Here is a 9,831-nt window from a genome sequence, read left to right on the forward strand (position 1 = left end):
CATAACGTCTCTCCATATGCCATACTACTCAACAACCTCAATAATCCTACAAGGTATTGTCTGTCTTGAAAAGGAACTAAGGTTTGACAGAGCAATGTGTCCAAAGCAACAGCTAGTGAGTGGTCTACCCACTGACCCCATTCCAAACCACTTACCTGCTCTCTTCTGCCCCCCTCCCAACCAGGCACCAAATACCAAATGTGTGCTATTCCACAAGCCCACACTGCTGGGGAGCCCCTCTACATACATAGGGGAAGGAGCCACAGCTCTTCTCTTGGCTCTTGGGCCCTCACCACGTCAGCAAAACCTACCTGCTTCCAAGAACTACCCAGAAATTTGAGAGGTCTCCTAGTCCAGGGAAGCTCCCTAATTTGCTTTCCCTTCTGATTTACTACCTCCTCGTTACTGACATGTCCATGAGGGGGGCACAAGGTCACCAAATTCCCAGACCTTCACTCTTGCATCCTCATCTGGTTTAATCAGCACTATGCTATATCCTTAGACTTTCACCCACCTCCCTTCAACCACTGTTTTTTCTTTTTCTTTTTTTTTTTTTAATTTGTTTACTTTTTGAGAGAGAGGATCTGAAGTGGGGCTCCATGCTGACAGCAGAGAATCCAACTTGAGGCTTGAACTTGTGAACCACGAGGTCATGACCTGAGCCAAAGTTGGGCGTAACCAACTCAGCCACCCAGGAGCCCCAACCCCTAGTTTTAAAAGAGAAAACAGCAGGGGTGCCTGGGTGGCTCAGTCACTTGGGCGTCCAACTTCAGCTCAGGTCATGATCTCGCGGTTCATGGGTTTGGGCCTGGCACTGGGCGCTGTGCTGACAGCGTGGAACCTGGAGCCTGTTTCGGATTCTGTGTCTCCCTCTTTCTGCCCCTCTCCCTGTCATACACACACACTCTCTCTCTCTCTCTCTCAAAAATAAACATTTAAAAATAAATGAATGAATGAATGAATAAAAGAAAACTGCAGACACAGAAATAGCAGTGAATGTAGCTAAGAGTTTGTCAATTTTCTCTGTTCAAAGAACCAGCTTTTAATTTCATTGATCATTTTTCATCTTTTTAGTTTCTAATTCATTTATTTCTGCTCTGATCTTTATTATTCCCTTCCTTCTACTAATTTCGGGCTTTGCTCTTTTTCTAGGTTCCTTAGGTGTAAAGTTACATTACACTGTTTGAGATTTTCCTTCTTTCTTGAAGTAGGCCTGTATCACTATTAACTTCACTCTAAAAACTGCTTTTGCTGCATCCCATAGATTTTGGTATGTCATATTTCTGTTTTAATTTTTCTCTCAGTATTTTTAAATTTCTCCTTTGATTTTCTTCAGTGACCCATTGGTTGGTCAGTAGCATGTTGTTTAATATGCTCGCTTTTGTGGGTTTTCCTGTTTTCTTCTTTTTTTTTAAAAGAGATGCTTTTCTAGTTTAAAATTTTTGAGGGGTGGGGGAAGGTCAGAGAGGGAGACAGAGGATCCTAAGTGGGCCCTGCACTGACAACAGAGAGCCCAATGTGGAGCTTGAGCTCATGAACCAAGAGAATATGACCTGAGCTGAAGTCAGATGCTTAACTGAATGATACCCAGGCACCCCCAACGCCGTTTTCTACATGTAATTAATTTCTAGTTTCATACTACCATGGTTGGAAAAGATGCCTGATATGATTTCAACCTTACTGAATTTATTGAGATTTGTTTGTGACCCAACATGCAATCCTACAGAATGTTCCATGCACACCTGAGAAGAATGTGTTCTTTTAGATTGAATGTTCTGCTTTTAGATGGAGTGTTCTGTCCATATCCATTAAGTCCATCTGGTCTAATGTGTCATTTAAAGCTGATGTTTACTGATTTTTTGTCTATCTGTTGATGAAAGTAGGATGTTAAAATCTCCTACTATTATTGTATCTTTCAATTTCTCCCTTTAGGTCTGTTAATATTCGTGTTATATATTTTGGTGCTTTAATGTTGGATGCATATATGTTTATAAATGTTATATCTTCTTGCTGGATTGACCCCTTTACCATTATGTAATGAATGCCCTTCATTGTCTTTTATTAGTCTGTGGGTTTTTTTTTTAATTTTTATTTACTTTTGATAGAGCACAAGTCAGGGAAGGAGAGAGAGAGAGAGAGAGAGAGGAGAGAGAGGAGAGAGGGAGGGAGGGAGAGAGGGAGAGAAAGGGGGAGACACAGAATCGCAAGTAGGCTCCAGGCTCTGAGATGTCAGCACAGAGCCCGATGCGGGGCTCAAACCCACAAACCGTGAGATCATGACCTGAGGAGAAGCCAGACACTTAACCGACTAAGCCACCCTGGCGCCCAGTCTGTGTTTTAAAGTCTATTTTGTCTGATATGAATATAGCTACCTCAGTATTCTTTCCATTTCCACTTGTACAGAATATTTTTTTCCATCCCTTCACTTTGTCTGTGACTAGGAAAAAAAAGAGGGCTCAAAATTAAGAAATGGAAGAGAAGTTACAAGTAATACCACAGAAATACAAAGGACCATAAGAGACTACTGTGAACAATTATAAGCCAACAAACTAGACAACCTAGAAGAAATGGAGAAATTCTTAGAAACATACAATCTTTCAAGACTGCATTATGAAGAAATAGGAGATCTGAAGAGACTGATTACTAGCAAGGAGATTGAAACAGTAATTAAAAACTTCCCAACAAAGTTCAGGACCAGATGGCTTCCCTACCAAATTCCACCAAACATTAATTTAATATCTACACTCAAAGTCTTGTAGGAAAAGCCTTCAAACACATTTTATGAGGCCAGCATTACCCTTATACCAAAACCAGACCAGGGCACTATTAAAAAAAAAAAAAATTACAGGCCAATATTCTTGATGAACACAGATGCAAAAATCCGCAACAAAATATTAGCACACAAAATCTAAATGATTGAAAAGGATCATACATGATGATCAAGTGGGATTTATTCCACAGATTCAAGGATAGTTCAACATCTGTAGATCAATTAATATGATACATCATATCAACAAGATGACACAAAGAATTATATGATCATCTCAATAAATGCAGAAAAAACATTTGACAAAATTCAACATCCATTTATGATGAATATAACCACTCTCAACAAAGTGGATATAGAAGGAACATACCTCAACATAACAAAGGCCATCGTGGCAATCCTATAGCTAATACCATACTCAATGGTGAAGTTGACAGCTCTTCATCTAAGAACAGGATGCCTATTCTCATCACTTTTGTTAAACATAATATTGGAAGTCATAGCCATGGCAATTGGGCCAAAGAAATAAAAGCATCCAAATCAGAAAGGAAAAAGTAAAATCTGTTACTATTTGCAGATGATACATGAATTCAGTAAAATCACAGGATACAAAAATCAATGTATAGAAATCTGTGGCATCTCTATACACTAACAATGAAAATTCATAAAGAGAAACTAAGAATTCCATTTACAATTACGTTAAAAAGAGTAAAATATCTAGGAATAAATTTAACCAAGGAGGTGAAAACTATTAGACACTGATAAACTGAAGAACACACAAAGAAATGGAAAGATAATCTGTGCTCATGAATTAAAAGAATATTGTTAAAATGTCCATACCACCTAAAGCAATCTACACACACATTCAGTGAAATATCCATCAAAATTCCAATGGTTCACCTTACAGAACAGGAACAAATAATATTAAGATTTATATGGAATCACAAAAGATACTCAAAAGCCAAAACAATCTTAAAAAAGAAGAACAAGGCTGGAGATACCACACTCCTTCATTTCAAACTATGTCACAAAGCTATAGTAAACAAAGTAATGTGGTATTGGTATAAACAAATACACAGATCAATGGAATAGAATTCAAAGTCCAGAAATAAGCCCACGTAAATATGGAAAATTAATATACAACAAATGAGCCAAGAACATACAACAGAGAAAGGACAGTCTCTTCAATAACTGGTATTGGGAAAACTGGACAACCACATGCAAAAGTATGAAACTGGACCATTATCTTACACCATTTACAAAAATTACCTCAAAATGGATTAAAGACTTGAATGGAAGACCTGAAACCATAAAATTTCTGGAAGAAAACATAGGTGGTAATCTCCTTGACATCAGTCTTAGTGATGTCTCTGTGGATCTGACTCCAAAAACAAGGGACACAAAAAGAAAAATAAATAAGTGGGACTGTACCAAACTGAAAAGTTTCTGCACAGCAAAGGAAATTATCATCAAAATGAAAAGGCAACCTACTGAATGGAGAACATATTTGCATACCATATACCTGATAAAGGGTTAATATCCAAAATTTATAAAGAACTCATACAACTCAACAACACCAACCAAAAAAACAACCTAATTAAACAATGGGCAGAAGATCTGAACAGACATTTCCTCAAAGGCATACAGATGGCACACAAGACATACAACAGCCACGTGAAAAGATGCTCAAGATCACTAACAGGGAAAGCAAATCAAAATCACAATGAGGTATCACCTTGTACCTGTTAGAATGGATATTATCAAAGAAACAAGAAATGACAAACGTTGGTGAGGGTGTGGAGAAAGAGAAACCCTTGTATACTGCTGGTGGGATTGTAAATTGGTACAACCACTGTGGAAAATACTATGTGATTCCTCAAAAAATTAAGAATAGAACTATCATATGACCCAGCTATTCCACTTCGGAATATTTATCAGAAGAAAATGGAAACACCAATTCAAAAAGATATGTGTACCCCCTACAATTCACTGCAGCATTATGCACAATAATCAAGATATGGAAACAACCTAAATGTCCATTGACAGATGAATGGATAAAGATGTGATGTATTTATACAATGGGATACTAGTCAGCTATAAAAAGAAAGAAAGAAAGAAAGAAAGAAAGAAAGAAAGAAAGAAAGAAAAAAGAAAGAAAGGGAAATCTTGCCATTTGGACAGCTAAGCAAAATAAGTCAGATGGAGAAAGACAAATACCAGATGATTTCACGGATATGTGGAATCTAACAAAACAAAGCAAAAACAAAATCATAGATACAGATAACAGACTAGGCATCAGAGGGGAAGGGGGTTGAGGGTTGGGCAAAATGGGTGAAAGGGCAACTGTATGGTTATTAATGGTAACTAGGCTTGTGGGATCACTTTGCAGTGTATACAGATATTAAATTATGAAGCTGTACACCTAACGTTTAGGTAACAACAACAACAATAATAATGAATAGCAGTGAGGCATTTATGCCCTAGGATACTGAACCAAGGAAAAGCTGACCCAGGGAGTTAGGCCCCATTCTGTAGCTAGTTAATATTGTGACAAGGGGAAACTCAATTATCCCCTGCTGGTCCTCAGTTTCTGAAGACATAAAAGAGTTAATAACAAGTAACTTGCACTCTAGAGAAAACCAAGCTGACTTACTTAGGACTTTCTTTCAATTTGACTTACTTTGAATTTGGTGCTTGGCAGTTTGTTTCTTCTTTACCTCCCTTCCCACCTGGTCCGATGGGAGTGGTCGGATATTGTGAAGAAATTCATAGAGTTCGTGTGCATGTGGCAGGGCTATTTTTTTTTTTTAAGGCAGGTTAAATAAATAACATCCCTCCCTCTCTGTACCCACTTTCGTCCTTCCCTCTGATTCTACATCCTAAGCCCAGAAATTAGGTGGCCACAGATGAAATGAGCTCAAGACAGGTCAAACAAGCAGCTTCCAGTTGCCATCACAGGGGAAAGTGCGTGGCCGGGGAAAGAAACCGGAGTCGGGGGGGGGGGGGGGCGGGGGGTGGCGCCGGGGGCTCCATCGCTGGACCAACTTCCCCAGGAGCCACTGGACCCGCGTCCCCTCAGGGAACGGGACGCACTCCCCGCCGCACCGCTCGCCACCCTCCCCCTAGCCTCGCGGCCCTCCTCGCCCCCCTACAGCCCTCCCGGGTCGTGGGCGTCCCCTCACCTGCGCGGGACACAGCAGCAGCAGGAGGAGGCCGAGGGCTGGGCCGCGCGCGGTCATGCTGCCTTGGTGCGGTGCTGCGGCCATCGGCGAAACTCGACTTGACTCGGCTCGGCTCGGCGCACGGGGCTGGCTCAGGATCCCGTGCCGGCGGAGGGCGGGGACGCGTGACGGCGGCGGGGAGCCAGCGCTCGTCAGGAAAGAGGAAGGCGTCGTTGGCCCCTCCTCCTTCTGGGTGGTGCCCCTGCAGGGACGCCCAGGATCCGTTCTGGGCGGGGCGAGGTCAACCCGGGGGGGCGGGGCAGGGGGGCAGGGCCCAGCCTTGGAGGGGCGGGGCCGAACTGGGCCGCTGGGCCGGACTGTGCCACGGGCACCAGGCGGGGCGGCCTCTGGGTTACCAGCTTAGCTTTTCGTGGTTCTAAGGTTCTGGGGGTGCGATATAGGGTAGGGATCCCAGACCAGGGCAGCCGAACTTCTGGAATCTGGCCTGGGAGGATATTTCCGAAAGCGTGTGGTTTCGAGGTTTTAACTTTACCCCGTTTTTGTCTTTCCTGGGCTGGGGACCGTGGGCGAGGAGGTTTTAGCAAATGGGAGCGTTTGGAGACTGTTTTCCCAATTCCGATCCCACTCCTCAGCGGAATATGTATTTATTTCGGCCCCGATTAGCATTCCGAGCAAATTCTCCGCCACGAACTCAGCACCCAAAAAGGAATCCGCGCCTGGGCTTCCGCGACATATGGGGCGGTGCCGTGCGGTGGCCTGACGGTGTTGTGATCCCGGAGCGCGAGGGGCGGAGCGCGGCGGTGGGCGAGGCTCCTGAGCTAACCAATCTCCGCTTTGTGGCCTCTCAGCCCACGTTCGGAAAAGCGCTAGAACTGCACCACCTGCTGGCAGAGTCTCGTGGCTTTGGACCCGTGGGCGGGAGAAGACTCCCCACCCTGCCCTCAAGGTTGACCCAGAGGTGGCACCAGGTCCATTTTTAATTTCTAGATGAAATCAAGTAACACAAAGAAGCGTCTTCATTTTTGAGCCTTGCTCTTGCAAAAATATAATGCATATTATATGCATTTCTAGTAACATTTCCCCTCAGATTTCAATTATTGAGACTGCTCCAAAGCATCAGTCATTACCACCTTGAAGTTAAGGAAATGAAAGTGAGGATCTCTTTTCCTAAAGTGGAAGCCAGTTTACAATGAAAAGACTAAATATCCATCTGTAGCAATGATCAAACCCAGTCCTAGGTAGGACCATGATGCAGGTGATATTCCCGGCGCACTTTACAAAACGTCTACTTTGGTTACAGTCTTGCCTGCCCACCCCCTCAGTCCTGGGATATCAGCTTCCCTGGTGGCTGGACATTGAAACTATAGGGATTGCTTCTAAACCTCAGTCCTAGATTTTACACAAGGGCTACCTGGTCCTCTTCCAACCGTGTGCTTTTCTGTCCTTAATGATTCATTTGAGATAAAATAGAATGCGTTAGTTGTGGAGGGACTCGAACTGTTGTCACCGAACCAGCAGTATCAGCATCACCTGGGAACGTGTTAGGCAAATTGGAGGTTCCAACCTAGACCCACTGAATCAGAAACTCGGGATGAGCCAGCTCTTTGAATTTTTTTTTTTTTTATGTTTTTATTTATTTTTGAGACAAAGAGAGACACAGCATGAGCAGGGGAGGAGCAGAGAGAGAGGGAGACACAGAATCTGAAGCAGGCTCTAGGCTCTGTGCTGTCAATACAGAGCCCCAGGCAGGGCTCGAACTCACAGACAGTGAAATCATGACCTGAGCTGACGTCAGGCGCCTAAACCGACTGAGCCACCCAGGCTCCCCAGCTCTTTGAGTTTTAATAAGCCTTCCCGGTGATTCCGATGCACGCTCTAAACTTACTGCTGTAATGGATTCCTTGGATCCTGGTGGATTAGTTACCCTTACAATTTTAGCAAAGTCCTAATGGAAAAAAAAAAAAGCCTTTACTAAATAATTAACCTGAGTGAAAGAAATATGAAACATTTCTGGGACAGGGAGAAAATTTGATGCCCCACTAATTATGTCCACTATTCACCAAAAAGATAACAAAAAGACCTTTAGCCATTCTTTCCTGGTTCTTTTGTAGTACTTCAATACCCAAAAGCCTAGGAAACATTTTGTAAATATTGTAAGTAAACTATCATATTTCTAAGAGAAATGTGGCTTTTTGCTAATGACAAAGTAATTCATGCATATAGTAGAAACTGAAAATACATGAAAGTTCAGAGACAGAAAAAAATTATTTATAAGTCCATCATTGTCAGTAATCTGTTACACTGTCATGTATTTTTTCTTTCCATGAAAATTGTTTTAACATGGTTGAGATCCTAAGAGAAACTTTTTGTTAGTTTGTTTAAGCAATATTTAATATCAGTATCATTATAAACACCATTAAACATTGCATAATAATAAAGGAGAAAATGAGAGGGAAAATGAAATGATTAGACATACATCTTCATAAATATGCAGAAACATCTTTGGAAAACCATGTATTCAAAAGCATATATGTGAATATATTTTAAAACAAGTGGGATATACTGTACTCCGTTTGAAGCTTGCTTTTTTTTTTTGCATTTAGCAATATGCTTTTCCACCTCACCACTTTTACTACCTCTATAGGATTTCATTATGTGTATGTAACATTTCTGAAGTCAGAGTGATGGAAGCCAGTCTCAGAGAAGTACCTAAGTCAGGAAAATATAGTTCACCAACCAAAAATATTTCAAAATAACTTAAGTCTCAAGCCACATTTCTGGTATATATGAAGGGTTTGTATGGTTCCAGTGATACTGAAAAAATTCGCCTTTTTTCTTCCATATGCCTCCTCACATTCCTAAGCCTGTCTGGATTCCACAAAGCTTTGTATCTTTCTGTGTTCTCTGCTTTACTCACGATACCGTATCATACATGTCTAAAAGCTATGGAACATTTACTTTAGGGAGGCAGATGGGAAAGTTGACCCAAGACAAAATTCTCTTTACCTAGCAGATGGAAGGAGAAGTCTAGAAATACTCATGTTAATAGTTTTGATCCATTACATAATTTATTTAATCAATATCCTTTTGGACTCTTGGTGTGTCACTTTGGTTACTGAAAACAATAATGCAGTGAACATCCTGTGCCTAAATCCTTGCAATCGTATGCATATGTTGGAAAAACATATTGTTGGCTCAACAGAAATGTGCATTTTAATTTTCAGTCTTGCTAAACTGCGCTCCAAAGAGATTGCAATTTACTCCTTTGCTAACGACATATAGAAGTGCCTGATTCCCACCTCCTTGGCAACAGTTATCTTTCCCATTCTGATAGGTGAAAAATGGCATCTGTGATTTTACTTATTTCTTATTTTTAAAAATCGTGATGCTTTAATTTGTATTTTATTAATTATAGGAGAGATTATAATTATAAGAGAGATTAATTATAAGTGAGATTAAGAATCTTCATACATTTATAAATGATTTTGTTTTTCTCCTGTGTTTTTTATTTTGTATTATTTTCTTTTTCATATGGACTCGTAAAACTGTCCATTTATTAAGAAAATTAACCTATTTGTCTAGCATATATGTCGCAGATACTTTACTAATTTATGAGTTTGTGGGATTATAAAAAATTATTCCATATTTTCCCCCAAAGTTTAATGATTCCATGGAAATCATGATCTGGAATTATTTTGCTGTAAGGAGTGATATAAGGATACAGTTCCCTTCCTTCCCACAAAGCCGAGATAATCATAGGGACACCTGCTCTTGTGAAAGTTATTGGTTTTTTGGGTTGCCCAATCTAATGACCACCCCTTTCCTGTCATCACACTTGACCTCTTAGTGTATTTCAACACAGATGATCACACTGTCCTCCAT

General features: G+C 41.1%; 1 protein-coding gene across 1 annotated transcript in view; it reads right to left on the reverse strand.

Annotated features, from left to right (window-relative positions):
- Positions 1-6,155, reverse strand: part of NPC1 (NPC intracellular cholesterol transporter 1) — a 54,051-nt gene extending 47,896 nt beyond the window's left edge. The window contains exon 1 of the mRNA XM_025931446.2: positions 5,950-6,155. Within this exon, the coding sequence (XP_025787231.2) occupies positions 5,950-6,033 (84 nt within the window). The 5' untranslated portion in view covers positions 6,034-6,155. The remainder of the gene's footprint in view (positions 1-5,949) is intronic.
- Between the last annotated feature and the right edge of the window lie 3,676 nt (positions 6,156-9,831).

Source organism: Puma concolor, chromosome D3 (assembly GCF_028749965.1).
Source record: "Puma concolor isolate L17-30 chromosome D3, mPumCon1.1.hap2, whole genome shotgun sequence".
Lineage (NCBI taxonomy): Eukaryota > Metazoa > Chordata > Mammalia > Carnivora > Felidae > Puma > Puma concolor.